At 38.9% G+C, this 24,638-nt stretch overlaps 3 protein-coding genes across 4 annotated transcripts in view; 1 reads left to right on the forward strand and 2 right to left on the reverse strand.

Moving 5' to 3' along the window:
- Window positions 1-17,841, reverse strand: LOC124277285 (GPI mannosyltransferase 4-like). Its single transcript, XM_046712938.1, has 3 exons — window positions 17,754-17,841; window positions 3,367-3,506; window positions 1-2,033 (listed from the first exon to the last, which is right to left on the reverse strand). The coding sequence occupies exons 2-3, from the start codon at window positions 3,500-3,502 to the stop codon at window positions 400-402; spliced, it is 1,770 nt and encodes a 589-aa protein (XP_046568894.1). The 5' UTR covers window positions 3,503-3,506; window positions 17,754-17,841; the 3' UTR covers window positions 1-399.
- LOC124277286 (SLIT and NTRK-like protein 2) lies at window positions 13,918-18,479 on the reverse strand. 2 transcript variants are annotated; one of them, XM_046712940.1, is made up of 2 exons: window positions 18,412-18,479; window positions 13,918-16,846 (listed from the first exon to the last, which is right to left on the reverse strand). In XM_046712940.1, exon 2 carries the CDS (start codon window positions 16,739-16,741, stop codon window positions 15,191-15,193), a length of 1,551 nt encoding a protein of 516 aa, XP_046568896.1. In that variant the 5' UTR covers window positions 16,742-16,846; window positions 18,412-18,479; the 3' UTR covers window positions 13,918-15,190. The 2 variants fall into 2 exon arrangements, with proteins under 2 accessions (XP_046568896.1, XP_046568895.1); XM_046712939.1 differs by lacking the exon at window positions 18,412-18,479 and adding an exon at window positions 17,517-17,727.
- LOC124277284 (integrator complex subunit 6-like) overlaps window positions 17,893-24,638 on the forward strand; it is a 26,999-nt gene continuing 20,253 nt past the window's right edge. Inside the window, exons 1-3 of the mRNA XM_046712936.1 lie at window positions 17,893-18,132; window positions 18,239-18,316; window positions 22,793-22,942. Coding sequence (XP_046568892.1) covers window positions 18,022-18,132; window positions 18,239-18,316; window positions 22,793-22,942 — 339 coding nt within the window. The 5' untranslated portion in view covers window positions 17,893-18,021. The remainder of the gene's footprint in view (window positions 18,133-18,238; window positions 18,317-22,792; window positions 22,943-24,638) is intronic.

The following is a 24,638-nucleotide window of genomic DNA, read 5'->3' on the forward strand; positions in this document are numbered from 1 at the left end:
ATTTGAATATGGTTGAAAACCTACTTAGAACAACCTGTCGACGAATACTGGTCTAATACAAAAAAACAATCTCATAGCTACCCCATCATTTAAGTGTAACTGTAAAATAATATTTCTTGTTTTTTAATTCTCAATATCAATATTTTTACTAAATCAGCTGTAAAAAATCTTCTGTGTTTTTAATTTCACCTAATTGTAATGCAGACAGGTTTCAAACTCATTTTAATTATTTATTTATATTCTGATTTTTATTAGTCATTTTCATAAACTAACTAAAAAGATGTAGATTGTGTAATACCCAAATAACCTTCCCGTTGATGATAAACAGATGCTGTAAACAAATGGGAAGTGTTCCAATGGAAGGGATGAAGTGTTGATGGTAATGAAGTACAGACGTGATCAACGGGAACTCTTCTTCTTAGTCTGGTCGCCATCTTTGAACAGCTTCCATGACTTCACTTCTGCCACAACGAGCTTAAAGTCACCTACAATCTCAGAAAACGACAGCTCGCGTTTGAACCACTCTACCATTCTGGGTGGATCTTCCATACTTAGATGCCAATATTTGTCTACGGTGCCATATTTGATACTCAGCTTTTTCACGTCTGCTACAACTGTTTTAGGTGCCACGATCCAAATTCCACTCCTTTCGCCTTTGCCAGCAGCAGTGACTCTGATGCTTTCCATCCTCTTCTCAAGCTTCTCAAAGGATGCTCCTCCGAGATCATAGATGTACAGTTTTGATTCCGACTCTTCTGGGTGGAGGAACAGATGTTCTGGCGGCATGTAGGTGTGATAAAACACCACGTGACTATCACCTTTATTAGAGGCGATCTTCTTCTGGAGGTGTGAGATCCCGGGCACAATCCCTCCTTGATGCAGAAACCCAAATACTAGGAGACCCAGCAAATTGACCACACAGAACTTCATAAAAATCAACTTCTTCATCTTGAACGATGTCATTGTTTTCGTTGCTATGACAACTCCTAATGGAAACAGTGGCAGCAGAAACCTGGGTTCTTGATGAGATATGCATGAAAACACGACAAGTGGGAAAGCAAAACAGGACACGAGGTAGATATCATCAAGATGAAAGTCGCTGTTGACTTTGAGAGATCCACCGAGCATTACATTCAACATGTTTTTGAGAAGTCGCCACAACACAAAGATCACCATCGGCCCAAACAACAATGGCAGACTGACCAGTGTGTGGAAGTAGAAGGGATGGTTGCCATGGTGACTCAAGTTGCTTGAATCGGAATTGTACACTAGGAAGTTGTAAGCGGAGATAACTATTGACCGCTTGTACGTAGTGTACATATCCCTGAGACACTCAATCTTCTTGTCACTGAACACACAATTCTCGAGATCTTTCGGGATATGTCGGACAGATTCGTACCTGAAATACAATGTATCAACAACTACAAAAACAACTGAAATCATGACACAAACAATGGACATGATTGATAATTGACTAACAAAATGATTGATCCTATCAGAAAACTTTCTTTCAGAAGCAACAGCATTCCACAACCAGTGAGTAACAGGCACAAATGCAAAGATGAGGAATGTGGGTCTGTTGAACATCCCAACAGTCAAGATGGCAGCAATGAGAGCAGTTTCACACCATGAACACTGACTTCCCCTTCTCTGTTTCAACATTGTAGAACAAGCTCCGCTTGTCATAACCAATAAGATGGAAAACAGAATGGTTTCGATGGAGTTTGAGAAGGTGTGGGTCATGTATGTCCATGCTACGTAGGATGTTGCGTAAAGCAGCATGCTGGTGTAGCCGCTGGTGTAGCCGCTGTTGTACTTGCGGCATAAGTCAAAGGTGCAGCTGTCGACGATGATGCCAGCGATTGAGATGACGAGTCTTGGCAGCACCAACACCAGACAGGGCGTGGCAAGATTCAGCAGACGCAACAAGAACAGGACCGGTCCATAAGCAGCATAGGGGAGCAGGATAGTGCGGATTGGATTTTCCCATGTGAACTCCCAGGTTCTGTGATGCTGGACATCAAGGACATCACCTGTAACGGAGAGAGACAGTATTATAGTCAGAGTGACAGTTGGACGTCAAGGATATCACCTGTAACTGAGAGACATAGCATTATAGTGAGTGACAGTTGGACGTCAAGGATATCACCTGTAACTGAGAGACATAGCATTATAGTGAGTGACAGTTGGATGTCAAGGATATCACCTGTAACGGAGAGACACAGCATTATAGTGAGTGACAGTTGGACGTCAAGGATATCACCTGTAACGAAGAGACATAGCATTATAGTGAGTGACAGTTGGACGTCAAGGATATCACCTGTAACTGAGAGACATAGCATTATAGTGAGTGACAGTTGGATGTCAAGGATATCACCTGTAACGAAGAGACATAGCATTATAGTGAGTGACAGTTGGACGTCAAGGATATCACCTGTAACGAAGAGACATAGCATTATAGTGAGTGACAGTTGGACGTCAAGGATATCACCTGTAACGAGAGACATAGCATTATAGTGAGTGACAGTTGGACGTTGGGCAAGGATATCACCTGTAACGAAGAGACATAGCATTATAGTGAGTGAGTGACAGTTGGGCGTCAAGGATATCACCTGTAACGATGAGACATAGCATTATAGTGAGTGACAGTTGGACGTCAAGGATATCACCTGTAACGGTTAGACATAGCATTATAGTGAGTGACAGTTGGATGTCAAGGATATCACCTGTAACGGAGAGACACAGCATTATAGTGAGTGACAGTTTGACGTCAAGGATATCACCTGTAACGGAGAGACACAGCATTATAGTGAGTGACAGTTGGACGTCAAGGATATCACCTGTAACGGAGAGACACAGCATTATAGTGACAGTTGGACGTCAAGGATATCACCTGTAACGGAGAGACACAGCATTATAGTGAGTGACAGTTGGACGTCAAGGATATCACCTGTAACGGAGAGACACAGCATTATAGTGAGTGACAGTTGGATGTCAAGGATATCACCTGTAACGGAGAGACACAGCATTATAGTGAGTGACAGTTGGACGTCAAGGATATCACCTGACATGTCCTTTGAATCAATTGTTGGGTTGAGTCTCATCCGTGATTTGAGCCCACACTCTCAGAGTCAGGCACCTAATCACCAGCCTATGGCCGACTTTGTGTGCTGGTGATTAGGTGCCTGACTCTGAGAGTGTGGGATCAAATCCTGGACGGGACTCAACCCAACAAAAGTAATAGATTCTGTACTTTACCAGGAACGTGTAATCCCAAATATAACATGTGTTACCAGTCTAGTAGGAGTAACTCATCGGTCTAGAGGCTTGTAACAATTACCCCACACACTTCACTTCTGTACGTACCTGCAACAACTTCTGTGGTCTGGAAGAACTCATCAGGGTGGAGATACCCAGACTGCGGCAAAAAGACGCTGAGCAGACGCACAACCACCAGTATCCGCCACACTTTCGTAGGATCCATCTTGTCAAGAGAGATCATCAGTCTAAAACAAAATTTGTTCAGTTGAGTTAGGGCCATAATCAACACCAGTACAATTTGGTCACAAAAGAGGCAAACACTCAAAGATGTCTATTACAAAAATACAAAAGAATATATCCAAATGAAGAATTGCAAATTCCCTGTATCAATCCCCTACTCAAAGAAGCATAGCCAAACCAACTTCTGGACCTATCTGTAAGTAATGTGGTGGTATGTGGTTCTGTGCATACAGCTAAGTCACAACTCAGTTGAAGTTAAGCAATATTGCGCACGGAAAGTCCTTGGATGGGTGACCATGTTTGCCAGCTTGACTCCTGAGAGTTTTTAGGACTACAGTCCTGCCCCACAAAGAAGCACATGTGATACATGTGTTTGATGGGCAGTCTTAAAGTTGGTGACTCAAAAATGAAACATACGACTTTCTTGATGACAACTTCTTATTTATTGCATAGAGCAACGTTTCAATGTAGATTCTTACATCTTGATAACGGTGTAAGAATCTACATCGAAACATCGCTCAACGCAATAAAAAAGAAGTTGTCATCCATAAAGTTGTATGTTTCATTTTTGTGGTCTCACCTTAGGCAAGTGAGTTTTCACCCAGCAGAAAATGGGTACCCGGTGGGATAGGTGAGTATTAACCTTCCAGTGCCTCAAAGGCAGCTTGGGTTATCCGGGGTAATAATGTGCTGTGATTTAATTGTTCACGCTTTGAGCATTCATCTAGTGAATGGAGTTTAGCGCATTATAAATGCACTTATTAATGTATAAACCCCTCCTTTACCGCGACCAAACTACATAATGGTCCCTGTAATCTTTTGTATATTCTTCTCAGATGGTATCACTTCCAGTGATGACCTCCAGGTTATTCAAGCATTTCGCTGGCATTCTGAAAGATGGTAAGGCATGCAAACAACAAGCATACTTTTCATCCATCTTCAAATTTCAGTGAAGGTCATTTCTCCTGGAGATTAGACTACAAGCAGTTGCTGTTTGGAAAGTTTGTCTTTCTATTTTCACTGAGATGGCAACAGTTTTAGCATCACCATGTCACAGACTTGAACGTTCAATGGCCTAAACTGTGCATTTTATAAATAATAATAAATTAATAAAGTTAATATTTGTATAGCTCCTGTTCCAAAATATTGCTCAAAGGAGCTAAAGGGTAAGGCTACGTTGAACAAGTGGGTTTTCAGTTGTCGTTTAAACTGGTTGAGATTGACGAGGAGAGTTCTATGGATATGGTTCTATGGTTGAGATTAACGAGGAGAGTTCTATGGATATGGTTCTATGGTTGAGATTAACAACGAGGAGAGTTCTATGGATATGGTTCTATGGTTGAGATTGAACGAGGAGAGTTCTATGGATATGGTTCTATGGTTGAGATTAACGAGGAGAGTTCTATGGATATGGTTCTATGGTTGAGATTAACAATGAGGAGAGTTCTATGGATATGGTTCTATGGTTGAGATTAACAATGAGGAGAGTTCTATGGACATGGTTCTATGGTTGAGATTGACGAGGAGAGTTCTATGGACATGGTTCTATGGTTGAGATTGACGAGGAGAGTTCTATGGATATGGTTCTATGGATATGGAGTTCTATGGATATGGTTCTATGGTTGAGATTGAGGAGAGTTCTATGGATATGGTTCTATGGTTGAGATTAACGAGGAGAGTTCTATGGATATGGTTCTATGGTTGAGATGTGAGGAGAGAGTTCTATGGATATGGTTCTATGGTTGAGATTGACGAGGAGAGTTCTATGGATATGGTTCTATGGATATGGTTCTATGGTTGAGATTGTCGAGGAGAGTTCTATGGATATGGTTCTATGGTTGAGATTGACGAGGAGAGTTCTATGGATATGGTTCTATGGTTGAGATTGTCGAGGAGAGTTCTATGGATATGGTTCTATGGTTGAGATTGACGAGGAGAGTTCTATGGATATGGTTCTATGGTTGAGATTAACGAGGAGAGTTCTATGGATATGGTTCTATGGTTGAGATTAACAACGAGGAGAGTTCTATGGATATGGTTCTATGGTTGAGATTGACGAGGAGAGTTCTATGGATATGGTTCTATGGTTGAGATTGACAAGGAGAGTTCTATGGATATGGTTCTATGGTTGAGATTAACGACGAGAGTTCTATGGATATGGTTCTATGGTATGGGAGAGTTCTATGGTTCTATGAGGAGAGTTCTAGATTGGTTCTGAGGAGAGTTCTATGGATATGGTTCTATGGTTGAGATTGACGAGGAGAGTTCTATGGATATGGTTCTATGGTTGAGATTAACAATGAGGAGAGTTCTATGGATATGGTTCTATGGATATGGTTCTATGGTTGAGATTAACAATGAGGAGAGTTCTATGGACATGGTTCTATGGTTGAGATTGACGAGGAGTGTTCTATGGACATGGTTCTATGGTTGAGATTGACGAGGAGAGTTCTATGGATATGGTTCTATGGATATGGTTCTATGGTTGAGATTGACGAGGAGAGTTCTATGGATATGGTTCTATGGTTGACATTAACAACGAGGAGAGTTCTATGGATATGGTTCTTTGGTTATGGTTCTTTGGTTGAGATTGACGAGGAGAGTTCTATGGATGAGATTAACAACGAGGAGAGTTCTATGGATATGGTTCTTTGGTTGAGATTGACAATGTTCTGAATGTGCTGCGGAAGATGGTTCCAGAGCCAGGGGCCGGCTTTGGAGAACGATCTATCCCCATAGTGTCTTTTCCTGGTCATAGGAACATCAAGTGCTCTTGATGATCTTGACCTGAGATCTCTCCTTGGAGTGTAGATGGAATAGGAGTTCACTGATGTACTCAGGAGCTAGACCATGCATCGATTTGAAGACAAACACCAGGATCTTTAACTGGATACGTTGTCTCACTGGCAGCCAATGGAGGTCTTGTAAGATCGAGGAGATGTGTCTGTCATTTTACGTGTCTGTCATCTCTTTTGTGATGATGCATAAATCTGATGTTGTTTTAAAATGTATAATATTTATTTCTAAGTGTGGTGTCCAGACTCCAGGGCCCTTATTCTCAAAACTTTCATAGCCCTAAGAATTCTTAACTTTGATCATAGCCAATGTGTTAAGAATGGGTTTAAGAAGTCCGTAGGGCTACAAACGTTTTGAGAATAGCTAGCCAGGATAACATTTTAACTGTATCCTTTGGATTTTGAGTGCGTATTTCGTAAAACAGTGAATTTTGAATTTTGAAAAACTATGCACATAATAAACATGCTTTTAATTAATTGATGGATCTAACGAGCGGTTTGTTGGTACAAACAGCATGCTATATATTTAGCTGAGATGCTTATGATGAACTTAGGATTATAACAAACTAAAATTAGTGGTTTGTTTGACTGTAATAACCACAGCTTACTGTATCATTTTTTCTGCTTGTTTAGCTATATTTGCATAGGTGGTATTATCACATTTAATCCATTCATGTGCGGAACAGCAATGTGTTCTTGTTGTAAGAGGTGACTTTTTCTACAATCTGTTGATCCTAGTGTATGGCAAGTGACTGCATTACATGGCAAATTTTCAAGCATTTTTACACTCAGTGCCCTTGATAGACTGACTGTTTTTAAAGCTCTTGTTCTCCAAAATTCAAATTAACTTGAACAATGAAATTTCACACTTAACATACTGGCAGTAGTTACCATTAGGCCTGACATACCAGTAGCTGATATCTTGACATATCTGTTCCCTATCTAATCTATTCTCCTCTTAGCGTATGCAATACCTCACTACATCCTTCTTTTTTTGCATATCTAGTAAATTTATTGGTGGATCTCTTTTCTTTTTTTTAAAGTATTTTCTTAAAAATTCACTATATCCTTGAATTGCCAGCATAGGCGGATCCAGACTAGGGGTTCAGGGGCACGCACGCACGCACACACACACCTTTTGTCCTGAAAGTTTATCAAATTACCACTGAAACACTCGTGAAAATGAAGTGTGCAAAATCTATCTACAAAAGAAGTCACTGTGGGGAACGGGTCCTGGGAACAGAGCACACTACAGATAAACACCCTGGACAAACCAAGGACGAAGATGCTGAGGATCTATTCCTACCCAGAAGGCATTGTGAATTCATATTCCTACCCAGTTCTCCCAGATAATACCATGAGTACTTTGTGCATATCCCTCCTCTGACTCTAGCCAATCAGTGGACCTTTTTGAACACACGTACCACAACAAGCATCAGATATTTGTTACAGGAAACTGTTGCCTATTCCTACCCAGTTCCCACAGATAATACCTTGAACACTGTGTGCAAATCCCTAAACCAACTCAGGCCACTCAATGGACCTTTTTGTATAAACCTACCACAGCTTGCAACTGACATTTGTTTCCCATTAACTATCAGACAAATTTACGTGTAAATTATTTACCAGATCATGAATGACAGAACCAATTGATTACAGCATTGACGATAATGTCGACCGTGACTGGTCGTTAATTCAGCTAAACAAGAAGTGCTACATCAACTCAGATAGACCATTTCGTTACTAATTAATTAGTCCACCATAATTCCACAAATGAAAAGTAAAGTAAAGATATTAAGCTTGTTAAATGTTTCCAGTAATGAAAGCCATCTGGTGTACTTTCAGCTTGACGCACAAATCAGTGAAGCTGAATACAGTGATAAGCTGGCAAGTATAGGATATGCTAGCCTTGCACCACAGCTGTCCTGTATGCTGAGCCCATGCATGTATAGTAATTCTATCTTTCAAAGAGGCATGTCTAGATCTGTAATTTATTATTTTATACAAAATGATCATTTAAACTATTAATTTTTACCTTAGAGACTTGTGCAAGTCTAGAGTTTTACCCTTCTATTATCCACTGTAATGTTATCCCCCTGGTGCATGGAAACATCTGGCATCGATGTAATATTCAAAGGAAGCTTGCGCAGCCGTGACAGATTAACTATAGCCACACGAAATATGTGTTCTTCAACTCATTCAGAGTAATATATATTTAGTACAACTGCTTTTGTGTATTCATGCTTTTGAGTGGACGAGTGTTATTCTTGTAAAATTATGAATATAAGTAAAATTTGATGCTGACTGAATCTGTGGTCTGTGTCTTACATGTAACTACAAGCCACTATTATCAACATATTAAAAAACATATCTGGGAATCAAACCCAGCTTCTTTTCCATAGCTTATGATGTTGATCACTGGGTTGTCTAGTCCAGACTTGATTATGTACAGACTGCTGCCATATAGCTGGAATATTGCTGAGTGCAGCGGTAAACAACAAACAAACATATATCAAACAATTCACAAAATATTTTACTTAAAGAAGCGAAATGTTAATTCTTCAGCACCAACTATCCCACATCTAATGACAGGCTGAACACAACACAACTGATACACAGAACAAGGCGTTACTGTTATCAGCTCACGGATACACAACAGCAGGAAGTACTCACTGTACGTGAAGTGTGAAGTTGTATCAAGTTAGGGACAAAGGCGGAGGCTAAACATAGTGCTTTGAAAATATATACACTGGTCACTGGTGAGACAAAGGGGAGAGGGGGTGCTAAGATGCTGTGGATGTAAAGTATTGATTGACTGAGTTTATTTTTGCGCCGCTTTTAGCAATATTCCAGCAATATGACGGCGGAGGACACCGGAAATGGGCGTCACATATCGTACCCATGGATGTAAAGTATTGTGACAAAGAACAAAAGGTGGTATGACATTGAGGGAGAGGGGGTCACAACTGATCATTTATTATATTAAAAAATGCTTTTTACATAAAAGGTGAAGGTAGGGGGTCAGCAAAATATGACACCCCAAACACTAGACTAATGCATAGTCTCTGAATATATATAATTTTGATAGTAACAAATAAACCCATTTAACCCGAAGGAATCTAGACTTGCTTCATTTAGGGCTTAAGCATTGCAGGGAGGGGTAGGCTGTACGGAAGATAATGTGGTTCAGGGACTGTGAGACAGACTACCCTAACACCAACTCACCTTCCCGTTATTAACTAAAGACCAGGCTTATTGTAACCACTGTAACAAGAAGACAAAGTCATCAATATCCCCCGCAATGGCAAAATACTCTTCATGATTATGTCTACGAGTTATGTTTATGTCAAATATTTAGGTGTGTATATAGAAAAGTGGAAGGAGAGTATTGAAAGGTTTTTAAGTTCTGCTCCAGAAAGGAGCACTATCACCAATTTCAGTCTATGTCAAACTTGTTGCCATGGAAATGCCAAAAATATTTTATTCAGAAATCCAAAACTACCAAAAGGCACCAGTACACCACAAGATCTATGTGCCAAGTTTGGTGAAGAAACATAGAACGGTTTTAGAGTTCTGCTCCGGAAAAGTGAACTACCACTAATTTCTGTTTTAGTCAAACTTGTTGCCACGGAAACGCCAAAAATATTTTATTCAGAATTCCAAAACTACCAAAAGGCACCAGTACACCACCAGACCAATCTATGTGCCAAGTTTGGTGAAGAAATTTTGAACGGTTTTAGAGTTCTGCTCCGGAAAAGAGCACAACCACCAATTTCAGGCTAAGTCAAACTTGTTGCCACGCCAACGCCAAAAATATTTTATTCAGAATTCCAAAACTACGAAAAGGCACCAGTACACCACCAGATCTATCTATGTGTCAAGTTTGGTGAAGAAATAGTGAACGGTTTTAGAGTTCAGCTCTGAACAGAGCACTACCACTAATTTCAGGCTAAGTCAAACTTGTTGCCATGGAAACGCCAAAAATGTTTTATTCAGAATTCCAAAACTACCAAAAGGCACCAGTACACCACCAGACCAATCTATGTGCCAAGCTTCGTGAAGAAATTTTGAACGGTTTTAGAGTTCTGCTCCGGAAAAGAGCACAACCACCAATTTCAGTCTAAGTCAAACTTGTTGCCACGGAAACGCCAAAAATATTTTATTCAGAATTCCAAGACTACCAAAAGGCACCAGTACACCACCAGACCTATCTATGTGCGAAGTTTGGTGAAGAAATAGTGAACGGTTTTGGAGTTCTGCTCTGGAAAAGAGCACAACCACCAATTTCAGTCTAAGTCAAACTTGTTGCCATGGAAACGCCAAAAATATTTTATTCAGAATTCCAAAACTACCAAAAGGCACCAGTACACCACCAGATCTATGTCTGTGCCAAGTTTGGTGAAGAAATATTGAACGGTTTTAGAGTTCAGCTCCGGAACAGAGCACTACCACTAATTTCAGGCTAAGTCAAACTTGTTGCCACGGAAACGTCAAAAACGTTTTATTCAGAATTCCAAAACTACCAAAAGGCACCAGTACACCACCAGATTTATCTATGTGCTAAGTTTGGTGAAGAAATAGTGAATGGTTTTAGAGTTCTGCTCCGGAAGAGACAAATGTGCACGGACGGACGGAGTCCATTTTAATACGTTGCGGGGGAAAACGCGTTGCGGGGGATAATAACATGCTGGGAGGTAGGGCCTGTTATATTACGGCAACTGAAGAATATTTCTGTTGCACAATACTACACATGGTGTGAATACATGAAGACCAGATCAATACATCTCCTGTTTAGTGGATTCATTTCCAGGTCAGTATGTACAACTGGAATGATTGAGTGAGTATGGTTTTACGCCGCTTTTTAGAAATATTCCAGCAATACCACGGCAGGGCACACCAGAAATGGGCTTCACACACTGTACCCATGAGGGGAATCAAACCCGGGTCTTCGATGTGCCAAGGCAACACATTAACCACTAGGCTACCTCTCCGTCCCTGTGCAACTGGATTGGAACTTTAGTGTGGTTTCAACAGCTTTGTACAGCATTTTAGTTTTATCGTGGCACATCAGCTCTCATGTTAAAGCCCAGTAGTGATGAAAATATACAGAGCTATAGATAAGGGGCGTACAGGCGTAATGTATGCCTAAAGATATATGAAGTACAACGTAATATAAGATTTCAAGCAATTCATGTACGCACATAAATACCTTTGTATGTCTAACATATATGAAGTTTAGCAGCTGAAAAGTTGTTTAATATTATAAATCACATCACCAACTCGCTCACAACAAAATATGTCGGTACTCCTTCAAAATTTTCAGTACACCTCCACTTAAAACATGAGGTGTCAGTACACCCACACCCCCAAAAGTTATCTGGAGCCCTGATTATACCTGGGCCAAATTGGTGAAACCAGCAAGCATGTGCATGGAGCAACAATCTTAATAGAACTGATAACCATAACTTGGACAAACCGGGCATCCTATCCATAAAGCATTCGTAGCACTATGTCGTTTGGAGTGAGTGAGTATGGTTTTACACCGCTTTTTAGCAATATTCCAGCAATATCACGGCGGGGGACACCAGAAATGGGCTTCACACATTGTACCCATGTGGGGAATCGAACCCGGGTCTTCGGCGTGACGAGCAAACACTTTAACCACTAGGTTACCCCACCGCCCCATGTCGTTTGTAAGCCATTGATATAGTATAGAGTTCTGATAGGTCATAATATCTCTAACACTCTGTGGATTAGGACCTAGGACTTCTTTCGTATGCCTAAGAAATTCAAGTCTACACAACCACTTGTTACACCTTGAGTCAACTGGGCTACCTCTGACGACACCCCCTCTGATGACCCCCCCCTCAATCAATACAATAGAGCCACAAAGCAAAAATGTATGTCACATTCCTTTGAATGCAGATCTCATGAACAAGCAGGTTGTTATGGAAATCTCATTTTTTTAAACCTGGTACACAGAGCCTACCTATTGCATGTACAGAAAATGTGAGCCTTTCAAACATGGTTTAAGATGAATATATCTAAGTGATCTTACTGTCTCCCAAATAATTGAAAAGCACTAAAGATTGTTTTCAAAGTCCATAATGTTACAGTTAAATTGACATTCAGTGTCAGAAATAATATTATTATAATCTAAAAATAAAATATACAAAATAAATCCAAATGGAGCCCAGAACAAATAATAATTTCGGCAGCTATAGCAATCTAGACTTGCTAAATCATTCTAGACTTGAGTAGTACTCCGATTTAAGAACCAGAAAGACAGACTATTTTCATGAGTGAGTGAGTGAATATAATATCACAGCGAGGATGTTTTCAGAAATGTTTGTTGTTGAAAATAGTATTCTGCAACACTCAATCATTAGTCATACATAATAGCCCCAAATAGAGTAAAATACATTTTAAAATAATTTTCATATTTCAAATTTTTGGAGACAGCAGATTAGTAGTGATGTTCTGATAATAAAAAATAATCGAAAATTGATCGAAGGAAGGATAAAAAATAATTATTGATTGTAAAAAAAACATATTTTCAATTAATCAGGATTTTGTTGTTTTAGTATAAGACACTTGAACGAAGTAAACTAACCATTAAATTTAACGAATATTCACGAACAAACGTGCTCAACAGCTTAAAGCTATGTGCCTTGTATTCATAGTTTCATATCCATCACTACGGTAAATATTACTGTAACCGGTCTTTGAATAAATTTTACATTTACATTTCGATTACAATTGATAATCGTTCACCATAAGTCCTCCGATAATCGATAATGGATTTGGTTTCCGATTCCCAACACTACAGATTAGTAAAGCAGGCTTTAAAAAGGGTGTGGCCTCATAAAATACAATAACAAAATGTTTGCAATACATATGTCCCAATTATATTGAGATGCAAAGACTGCAGTGTTTCAGGCTAAACTGTGGGATCCTTATCATAGCTCTCGCATTAATAGATGTATGTCACCATATCTCATAGCATTGATGAACTTTTGATAGAGATACTAATAATTCGTTGCCATGGAAATATATACATTTGATTAGAAAACCACCTTTAAGGACCCAGGGAAGGCAGAAAATTCAATTTAAACAATACTGGATCAGCCTAGTTCATTATCATGATAATAAGCATTAACTTGAATAATTGCAAATCTTGATATCTAAAATAAAAATGACATACAGAATGACTAATATTGGTCATAATCATTACATACATTAATATATCATCATACTCTTGCGTCAGTATATTGACAGAAATCTAATCAATTACATTCCTAAAAAAGGCAAGATTTGGAAGGTCCCTGATTAAAATTACAGAGTAACAAACAAGTTTCAAAATGTACATCAGCCTTCATGCAGACACAAACTAAAATTGAAAGTTTTAGTTTGGTTCTTGTTCAACGCCAGACTCAGGAATAATCAAGCAATATGGTAAAGTACAGAAAAGAAATGACAATCCAAATTCATAACAGCAAAAAATTAATTTTATTATTTCTTCAGATTTTACATTCACAACAAAGCAACAAGCATTCTTGAATAATCAAGCAATATGGTAAAGTACAGAAAAGAAATGACAAAAGAAGTCAATCCAAATTCATAACAGCAAAAAATTAATTTCATTATTTCTTCAGATTTTCCATTCACAACAAAGCAACAAGCATTCCATAAAAAAAAATGACAATGGAAGAGTTATCCATAATGAAAGTTCATAATATTACAAGACAAACCATTCACACTCAATGGATACTGATAGTTGCAACTATTAATGAACAATTTCTGTAAAAGCAATAAGCACCAAACCCAACTGGGCTAATAAATGTGCAGGAATTCATGGGTAATCATAAGACTTTTGTCAGCTTCAAACAAAAATAACAGCCACAGGAACCAGTGGAGTACCTGTTTGAACTGTTTTCAAAGTTTTACAAGTGCAAGTATGGTTTTTACACGGCTTTTAGCAATATTCCAGCAATATCACAGCAGGGGACACCAGAAATGGGTTTCACACATTGTACCCATGTGGGGAATCAAACCCAGGTCTTCAGTGTGATTAGCAGACGCTTTAACCATTTGGCTACCCCACTGCCCCAAAGTTTTACAAAGCTTCACTGAGTAGGCCCGACCTGTGCACCAAAAATCAAGAGTACTCTAATCAATGGCTATATACATATTGTTGCAGTTGATATGAAAATACTAAAATCCAAGGTTACCAAATGGATCAAGTGGTTCTGATTCAGTTGTGCAAGGTTCAATTTTCTATCAGTGAACCCAATCCTGGTGTCCCCTTCCTGTGGTGTGAATGATGGTTACTCACAGACTCTCTACATAGATCCCTGTTGCCAAATCAAGCCATCCCCATTACATCATATACCAGTTGAAAGTTGAGACATGTTAAGTAATCACAGATGTCACAGATGACAAACTCATTCCTTTATCAAATACATTTGTTGGAAAATAAAGAGTAATTTCATACATAATCTATTCATGACGTGAAGAAAGACATTTATTATCACCACTCTATACACCACACTTTAAACAAATGGATTTAATTTTACACCGAGAACAAGCAACATTTTGTTTGGGCTTTACTGTTGTCACACATCAAATACAAGAAAAAAACCTGGCAAAGTTACTTTGAAAATGTATATTCGGCATTTTGGACACCATATAAAGTTCGGAGTTAACTTGAAAACTATACACTCTTTCGCCCACCAAGAAACATTATGTTGCCTTTACTTCCATCACACATTGAAATACAGGCAAAGTTACTTTGAAAACATAACACCTGCATTTTGGACAAAGTTGGGAGTAATTTAAAAACCATAGACTCCTCATCCCACCAAAAAACATGAAACTTTATTTGCCCTTTCATTTCACCAGACATTAAAATATAGGACCAACACTGACAAAGTTATGACAGAAAGGTAAAATGTTGGATTCACAAGCATCTCCCACACCCAAGACGCCTCAGTCACAGTTGTCTCCCTTGTCACAATTTCCAGGCAGTTATCAGAACTGTACGAGTTCCTTGGTTCATGCAGTTTCTCAGACACAACTGTCACACAGATAACATACCCTGTGGCAGGACTTAAAGCTTTCAAAACATACCTCCCCACCTGGGGATGTACCGAAATAGATGTACGATGTTTCTTTCTACCAAACTTATGAATATTAAACACAACAACATGTTTCTCCTTCGTCGGCACTCCAATATTCACTGAATCCCATTCAACCTTCAAGTAAGTATCCCCTATCTCTGTAACTCTGACTGAAAGATCTTTCAGTCTCCACAACAAGTGGTCATCTTCATCTTCATTGGCTGTTCCAGAATGAGGCTCATTACAACCAAAAGCTTCATTGGCCAGCACATCCCACGTGTCTCCATGGAGATGACTGGGAGTTGAGCATGCTGGGATAAACTTGTCAGTTTCTACATCAAGAAATTTCAGTTGGTATTCTCTTGTGTCGAATAATTCCTTTAACCAAAGCATTTCACATCCACAATTCAAAGGGTTTTGCCCAAACAGAAATACTTCTTGTGGATAAAGTGATCCTTTCTTTTTTTCAGGCACTTCTGTGATTCTATTGTGGGAGACATCAAACCATTCTGTCATGGGGAGTTCATCAGGAATATCTTCAATGTAATTCCGAGATAGTGATAAAAATTTCAAATCCCACAAATGTTTAAAAGTCTTAGAGTGAATAGTTTTTATTCTATTGCCAGTCAAATCAAGATACTTCAGGCCTCTTAATCCTTTGAATACATCTTGTTTAAGTGTTTGTATTCTGTTGTTAGCGAAAGACAAATATGTCACACCACTGACACATTTCCACATTGTCTTGTCTATTTTTTCGATAAAATTGTCATGAAATGACAGGATTTCAAGTTTCTCCAAGCCATCACCACAGTTTTCATCCTCTTGCCCAACTGGGATTATCTCCCTTAGTTTATTATGCTCCAGATAAACATGAATGGCACTTTTCAAATGACACAAATCACTCAAATGAACAATTTCAATGTCATTTGAACTCAGTCTGACATACTGCAGGCTTGATGTCAAGTTTTTTGGTACAGAAGTTAAATGATTGTGAGAAAGATTTAGCATCACAAGGTTTGGAACACCACCAGATCCTAACGCACCAATTTCAATCATATTTATGTTGTTGAAACTCAAGTCAAGCATTTTTAGAGTCGACGTTTTTTCCACAGATTTTCCATGTATCACCGACATGCTGTTTGCACTCATGTTGATGGACTGAACATTCTTCATCTGAGGAATACTGTCTCTACCTTCACAGGTAACATGCATTAGGTGGTCCTCCTGTCCCTCGGCACACAAACATCCCTTGGGACATGTTGAAGACATGTCACATGACGATACTACAGCAAGTATTACAATGTAGTTTAAGCCTGTTATTTCCATAGTGACATACAATGTTGGACACGGGTGTAGATATCACAAGGTCAAGTACTAGTTTATAGCCGGACCATCATCCTTATGCATTATCATCAGTGTTGTTATTTCATTCTGAAAGACAGTTACATTTTCTTTCTAGTATAGCCTCACAGTTCAAATAATTTTATTTTTAATATAGACATATCCAAATATCAGCAAACTCTAAATATTTAAAAACTTAATAATATACTAATATTTAATTAAACTTTGTGATAGTTGTACATGTATGCTGTATAGGTTTGGTGTATTTTTGGGTTGAAATAAGAATTAAACTTACGAAACATGTAAGAAGTTGTTTTACTTCAAGAACATTTCAAACAGAGTATTTCTATTTTACTTAAATTTCATGCAAGTGTCCGTCTTGAGCACTGAACATCATATGTATGAATAGAATACACTAACCCATATGGTTTGAGTCTACAAATACACACGATATCACAAAGTCAACTCCTTTGTAGTAGGATATATTCAAAGGATGAAGTCGAATTGCTAAACATCATCTTATGGCATAAAAACCTGGTCTTCAACAGAAATGACATTGCTTGATTCGACTCAAAAAAAATAAAATAATGGAGATACTTTGCAAATTAAATCGCTTGTTTTGTCAACACAAGGGAGCACCTGTCGCTATAAATAGCCACTATTGACCTTAATACGAGGACATCCGGGCCTTACTGGTAAAAAGCTACCTTAAATAGGCACATAAGTCTTCTGTAAGACGTATAAGTTCTGTTGTTTGTACCTTTGTGGATATGTTCTTACGAATCAACCCTCAAATGCTTCCGAACCACATTTCGCATGCAACAATCTCACTAAACGCGGGGGTACCGACGCGAGGGAGGCTTCTTTGACCCGTTTTCCAAAGCAACGGTTTGACGGGAAATTATGCAGGACCGGCAGATTAACAGCATCCAAGACATACCATGCGTTCATAAATAAATATAAGAAACTGATACTAAAGAGCAAAACTGTTACATACGTGGTTACTGCACGTACAAGAGCAGCTTCTTCTACCGGCGAATTTTAGTCTTACGAATTGACCCCAATATACAAAATAATCAACCAATCAAAATATAATGGCGTTCTAGTCACGTGGTTAGTGTTCGTGGCGTGCTCGAGCTGTCGAAAGCAGCTAGTCGAGGTGCGCCATTGTTCGAGGGAAGGGGGATTGTTGGGGGTTCCGACAAAATCCGCCGTTTCATGCGGCTGGTGAAGATATAGGCCTCATTCCCCGATATCAAACAAATATGACGATCATATTATTTCTACTTGACACTAGTGCGTCGATGAATCAACGCACGTACATGGGAACAGCCCTTATCGATGTCGCTAAAGCAGCAGTTGAGACATTTATGAAGGTAAAGCTGACTAAATCAGCTTAAATCGCGGTAATCGGATGTTTTAAGGAATGACCTTATGTGGTGACAGCCTCGCTAAATCAATGTTTTCTTTCTCTTTATTCAGATAAGATCCCGCGATCCGAATAGCCGATGGGACCGATACATGCTACTGACATTTGAAGATCCTCCTGCTAATGTTAAGGTAAAATCCAAGTGTCAGGCAGTACATTCCCTTTGAAATTGTTATGGTCGATTACATCTGCATTGGGCCAGTGGACAAAGCCACGTTTCTTTTACCCCATTCCCCATGAGAAGCTAAATGCAGGCACAAACTGCAGAGGTAAATTCTCCAGCTGTACACCCGCCATTTTCCTGCTCCTCTGACGCGATGCATTGTGGGTATGCTAAGCAACAAGGTCTAATTAGCATATTCAAATCACCCGTGTCACTATGAAGGCAATATGATATGAAAGTGACGGAAAGATTTAAAACAATGAATTAAAATTGCATCAAGAATTCTGCTGCTGTCACATACATGGCATCATATCACAGATATGTCACACTGTACCTATTTCAAATATACACCTAATAATAATTTTATGGTGTGTCAAACTGTTCAATTTTAAAGTCATATTGACCAAATAATTTAATTGAATGTGTAGCATAAAATTTGTCCAAAGCTTAGAATGAATATATATACACAATGCAGCTCAAGCTAAGATTATAGCAAATAATCAAATTAGACTTCATCCAACAAATTCCAAATGTGAGTGGTCATACAGAGAATAAGAAAATATCACTCCTGTCCTCAACCAGCCACAGCAAGGATTACATTCAGACAAGTTCAGAAATTGACCTGTGTCATCTACATTGTGGGTCCAAGGCACTCAAAGACCTTAATTGTAATGGTCCCAGGTTGTTAAACGGGCTCCCAGAGAGATGTCAACCATTAATCCAGTGAAGCAAGATTTCACCTGTTTGTTCAAAGCAGATGTGGAGATCATCAAGAGGTTTAAGAGTCAGGAAGCATTTGACAGTGTGTCATAAATTTTGTAAAACATTACACATGGAATATAATTTTAAGTGACACTAGAATGTGAATTAGCAGTGCATATTTACAAGCATGCAAATTTTAACAACATGCATCTACTTTAGGTTCTATGCAAGGTTTAATGATTCCCTGTGGGTTGTCAGTAGACCAAAGGAAGAAACAATATTATCCTTTCCTTTAATTGAGATTAATCAAAATACTTGCTTTGTCAAAAAGTCATGATAAAAAACATTTTGTACATTTTCCTGATGTTTCATCACACCAGTGGTCAAAAATGCTGACCTGGCAATTAGTTAGTTAGTGGGTGGGTGAGTGAGTGACTATGATTTTATTCTGCATTATTCCAGCAATATCAGGGTGATCTTGTTATTAGTAATGGCATCCTTGTTATTGGTCATGGTGTCATGGCATCCTTGTTATTGGTCATGGTGTCATGGCATCCTTGTTATTGGTCATGGCATCCTTGATATTGGTCATGGTGTCATGGCATCCTTGATATTGGTCATGACATCCTTGATATTGGTCATGGTGTCATGGCATCCTTGATATTGGTCATGGTGTCATGGCATCCTTGATATTGGTCATGGCATCCTTGTTATGGTAATGGCATCCTTGCTGTTGGTCATGGCATCCTTGTTATGGTAATGGCATCCTTGATATTGGTCATGGCATCCTTGTTATGGTAATGGCATCCTTGATATTGGTCATGGTGTCAAGGCATCCTTGTTATGGTAATGGCATCCTTGCTATTGGTTAAGGTATCCTTGTTATGGTAATGGCATCCTTGATATTGGTCATGGTGTCAAGGCATCCTTGTTATGGTCATGGCATCCTTGCTATTGGTAATGGCATCCTTGCTATTGGTCATGGTGTCGTGGCATCCTTGATATTGGTCATGGCATCCTTGTTATGGTAATGGCATCCTTGCTATTGGTCATGGTGTCATGGCATCCTTGTTATGGTAATGACATCCTTGATATTGGTCATGGTGTCATGGCATCCTTCTTGTTATGGTAATGGCATCCTTGCTATTGGTCATGGCATCCTTGTTATGGTAATGGCATCCTTGTTATTGGTCATGGTGTCATGGCATCCTTGTTATTGGTCATGGTATCCATGTTATTGGTTATCATGTCCATGTCCAAGGACACCATATAGCTGGAATATTGCCAAGTGCAGCATTAACCAACAAACAAACTAGTCAACATATAGTGTTATGTTTGTCATATTGTCCTTGTTATTAGTTATGGTGTCCTCGTAAGTGGTCAAGGTGTCCTTGTTAGTAGTTATGGTGTTCTTGTTAGTGGTCGAGGTGTCCTTGTTAGTGGTCGAGGTGTCCTTGTTAGTGGTCAAGGTGTCCTTGTTAGTGGTCGATGTGTCCTTGTTAGTGGTCAAGGTGTCCTTGTTATTAGATACCTGTGAAGGTCCGGGTTAGAATGTACCTTCAGTAACCCATGCTTGTCATAAGAGGCGACTAACAGGATCGGGTGGTCAGGCTCCCTGGCTTGGTTGACACATGTCATCGGTTCCCAATTGTGCAGATCGATGCTCATGCTGTTGATCACTGGATGGTTGGTCCAAACACGATTATTTACAGACCGCCGTCATATAGCTGGAATATTGCAGAGGCCGGTCTAAAACTACTAAACTCACTCACTCCTTGTTATTAGTTATGGTGTCCTTGTTAATTGTCAAGGTGTTCTTGTTATTAGATATTGTGTCCTTGTTAGTGGTGAAGGTGTCCTTGTTATTAGTTATGGTGTCTTTGTTAGTGGTGAAGGTGTCTTTGTTATTAGGTATGGTGTCAAGGTGTCCTTGTTATTAGCTATGGTGTCCTTGTTCATAGTCAATGTGTCCTTGTTATGGCGTCATGGTGTCCTTGTAAGTCAGTGTTTTTGTTATTAGTCAAGGACACCATGTAGCTGGAGTAAACAAACTAGTCATGGTGTCCTTGTTAACAGTCGCTGTGTCCTTGCTACTAGTCATGGTGTCCTTGATTGAGCATCCCTTCATTTGAAGGTCATAAAATGATAAAATAATAGTGTTATCAAGATAATGAATAATTCTTTGGGAAAGTTGATAGCTGAAAGATTCTCTTTCTTACGTTTTTCATTTACATTCTGAATGTAGTGGGACAGAGTTATACACCATCCGTGGCACAATGTGGCTGTTATATACAGATTACAGATGATGCATTCGAACATGTGTTGAAGTCCAGCATATTCTGAGAACAGGTATTAGTCTGTCACTTTAACTGCGGGTTTTATAGGATTCCTGACTAAGCCCTTGGCAGGCATATTGATGAAAAATGTATGTTATTGAAAAATCTCTTTCAAACATTTTAATACTGAGTATATCATAGTATGTATTATGATAGAGATAACATCATATAATGCAGCTCAGGATTTTATCCAATACACAACCGTTCACTAATAGTTACAAACATGCCTTCAAATAATGATGCTGTAATAAGTATGTCTCTCTGTGAATCATCCTGTGAAGATCCAGGTTAGAACTGGTCTTCAGCAACCTTACGCTAACATATGAAACGATTAACAAGTTCAGATGACTAGGTTGGCACATGTCATCACATTCCAATTGCACTGATGATGTCAATCACTTGATTGTCTGGACCAAACTCGTAAGTTCAGCGTTAATCAAAAAGGAAACATTTTGTAAACCCCAAACATACATTTTAGGAATTTCATATAGATTTTGTCTTCAGAAACCCATGTTTGTCGTGAGAGGTGACTAATGGGATAATACAAACCAATAATAGCGATTTGAATCTATGATCGTTTGTTAAACAACTTTTATCTTAAGTGGAATACAATGTTGAGATTTAAAAGTTCATTTGGCAAGGTAAAATCATGAGGATTCGCAATCTTAATTTCACTTAATTTGATTTACTTTTTTGTTTAAAGTGAAATTCATTGGTACGTTTTCACTGCAAACAGACTATAATTGCATACATCAATGCTCATGCTGTTGATCACTGGATTTCTGGTCCAGACTCAATTATTTACAGACTGCCACTGTATAGCTGGACTATTTCTGAGTGTGGCATTGAACAACAAGCAAACAAACAAAGAGTCTAAAGTCAAACAAACAGTCTAAAGTCAAACAAACAAACAGTCTAAAGTAAAACAAACAAACAGTCTAAAGTCAAACAAACAAACAGTGTAAAGTCAAACAAACAGTCCAAAGTCAAACAAACAGTCTAAAGTCAAACAAACAAACAGTCTAAAGTCAAACAAACAAACAGTCTAAAGTCAAACAAACAGTCTAAAGTCAAACAAACAAACAGTCTAAAGTCAAACAAACAGTGTAAAGTCAAACAAACAAACAGTGTAAAGTCAAACAAACAGTCTAAATTCAAACAAACAAACAGTCTAAAGTCAAACAAACAGTCTAAAGTCAAACAAACAGTCTTAAGTCAAACAAACAAACAGTCAAGTCAAACAAACAGTCTAAAGTCAAACAAACAAACAGTCTAAAGTCAAACAAACAGTCTAAAGTCAAACAAACAAACAGTCTAAAGTCAAACAAACAGTCTAAATTCAAACAAACAAACAGTCTAAAGTCAAACAAACAAACAGTCTAAAGTGAGCCTTTATTGTTTCACAGGCAGGTTGGAAGGAGAGCCATGCTACGTTCGTATCAGAGTTGAAGAATCTGAAGGCTGGAGACTTGTCTACTCTAGGTCCAGCCTTGAAGAATGCGTTTGACCTGCTCAACATCAACCGAATGCAGTCAGGGATTGATACATATGGACAGGTACGTAACCTACTTCATATCAAGGCTTCTTAATGTGTAGATGGGCAAAGGTCACCCACTTTCCACTTGGTTAATGGCAGCCAACTCAATGGGGAATACACAATGACATTTAGAAAGTGGTCAAATGTGGTATGTTATATTTGGAATTACATTTTCTCAGTGAAGTACAGATTCTAATATTTCTACAGATTGAGTCCCATCTGGGATTTGAACCCACACACTCAGAGTAAGACATAATCGCCAGCACACAGAGTTGGTGATCTAACCCACTCAGCCACCAAGCTTTGAAAAAATGGAAGTTTGACAACTGGTAGTCTAATCATGTACTTTGTGTACCTCTGACAAGTGTAAATTGGCCCTGCTCCCATGGCGGAAAGCTGCATACACAATGCTGTTTAGAAAGTGGTTAAGTGTAACATCTGTTATATAATTGGGATTACATTTTCACAGTATTTTATCAAGAGTTGTAGACACCTTGGAGATTTATTGGACCTAGTGTTTAAACTTTGTGTGAATACTGTGTATCATCAGTGCAGAAACTTGCAGAAACTCTTTGGGGTAGTTATTAGACAGTTTTTTAACTGGCTGACTTTTTATACTGACTACAGAGCTAGGTTTTCTCAAGCGCATTATTTTTTTATCCCCCGCAACAACGAAGTTGCGGGGGATATAGAAACGAGTTCCATCCGTCCGTGTGTGCGTCCGTCACACTTTGTCCGAAGTATATCTCCTAAACTATTCGTGATAGCTTAACCCAACTTGGTACACATGTTAACCATGATCCCTAGATGTGCCTTTTGGGGGTTAGACCAAGATGTGAATTTTATTTTTTGCGGTTTCCATGGAAACCTGACATAAGCTATTACTATGAGGATGTCATCTTGTCTGGAGCAGATCTTCCAAACTGTACATGCTAGCTTCATCAAACTTGGTACACATATCAAGCATGATCCCTAGATGTGTTAGACCCAGATATGAATTTTATTTTTATCCCCCGCAACGCGTTTTTCGGGGGGTATTAAAATGGACTCCGTCCCTCCGTCCGTCTGTCCGTCCGTCCGTCCGTGCACATTTGTCTTTTCCGGAGCAGAACTCTAAAACGGTTCTCTATTTCATCACCAAACTTGGCACATAGATAGATCTGGTGGTGTACTTGTGCCTTTTGATAGTTTTGGAATTCTGAATAAAATACTTTTGGCATTTCCATGGCAACAAGTTCGACTGAGACTGAAATTGGTGGTTGTGCTCTTTTCCGGAGCAAAACTCTAAAACTGTTCAATATTTCTTCACCAAACTTGGCACATAGATAGATCTGGTGGTGTAGTGGTGCCTTTTGGTTGTTTTGGAATTCTGAATAAAATATTTTTGGCATTTCCATGGCAACAAGTTTCACTTAGCCTGGAATTGGTGGTACGTGCAAATTTGTCTTTTCCGGAGCAGATCTCTAAAACCGTTCAATATTTCTTCACCAAACTTGGCACATACATGGATCTGGTGGTGTACTTGTGCCTTTTGGTAGTTTTGGAATTCTGAATAAAATATTTTTGGCGTTTCCATGCCAACAAGTTTGACTTAGACTGAAATTGGTGGTTGTGCTCTTTTCCGTAGCAGAACTCTAAAACCATTCACTATTTCTTCACCAAACTTGGCACATAGATAGATCTGGTGGTGTACTGGTGCCTTTTTGTAGTTTTGG

This window comes from Haliotis rubra, unplaced genomic scaffold (assembly GCF_003918875.1).
Source record: "Haliotis rubra isolate DU_JTF1 unplaced genomic scaffold, ASM391887v1 Scf22, whole genome shotgun sequence".
Lineage (NCBI taxonomy): Eukaryota > Metazoa > Mollusca > Gastropoda > Lepetellida > Haliotidae > Haliotis > Haliotis rubra.

What these genes read in the sequence shown, in the direction of transcription:
- LOC124277285 (XM_046712938.1), bottom strand. Translation starts at nt 3,502, where the DNA reads ATGATCTCTCTTGACAAGATGGATCCTACGAAAGTGTGGCGGATACTG. An exon ending in GACCACAGAAGTTGTTGCAG is followed by an intron (nt 2,034 to 3,366) that starts GTACGTACAGAA and finishes TCTCCGTTACAG; the next exon opens with GTGATGTCCTTGATGTCCAG.
- LOC124277286 (XM_046712940.1), bottom strand. Translation starts at nt 16,741, where the DNA reads ATGGAAATAACAGGCTTAAACTACATTGTAATACTTGCTGTAGTATCG.